The 234-nt window shown below is 73.5% G+C and overlaps 1 protein-coding gene across 1 annotated transcript in view; it reads left to right on the forward strand.

Annotated features, from left to right (window-relative positions):
* PPP1R13L (protein phosphatase 1 regulatory subunit 13 like) overlaps positions 1–234 on the forward strand; it is a gene marked incomplete at its 3' end in the record, with an annotated part of 12,928 nt that overhangs the window by 248 nt on the left and 12,446 nt on the right. The window contains exon 2 of the mRNA XM_014960948.1: positions 14–145. Within this exon, the coding sequence (XP_014816434.1) occupies positions 14–145 (132 nt within the window). The remainder of the gene's footprint in view (positions 1–13; positions 146–234) is intronic.

A 234-nucleotide genomic window follows, 5' to 3' on the forward strand; every position in this document is an offset into this window, starting at 1 on the left:
GCCCCCCCCGCAGCCTGTAGAGCCGCCCGGCCCCACCCCCGGGGGGGTGGAGGTCCCCACAGCCCTCCAGCGGCACCCTGCAGCCCTCCAGGCTGTGGAGAGGGGGGGTCGTGAGGCGGGGGGGGCCCTCACCCCCCCCAACATGGTACAGCCACCTCCCGCAGCCCACCCTGATGCCACCAGCCCTGCCAATGGCACTGTGACCCCCCCCTGTTGTCACTGTCCCCCACTAAC

Source organism: Calidris pugnax, unplaced genomic scaffold, assembly GCF_001431845.1.
Source record: "Calidris pugnax isolate Ruff unplaced genomic scaffold, ASM143184v1 scaffold535, whole genome shotgun sequence".
NCBI classification, from domain to species: domain Eukaryota; kingdom Metazoa; phylum Chordata; class Aves; order Charadriiformes; family Scolopacidae; genus Calidris; species Calidris pugnax.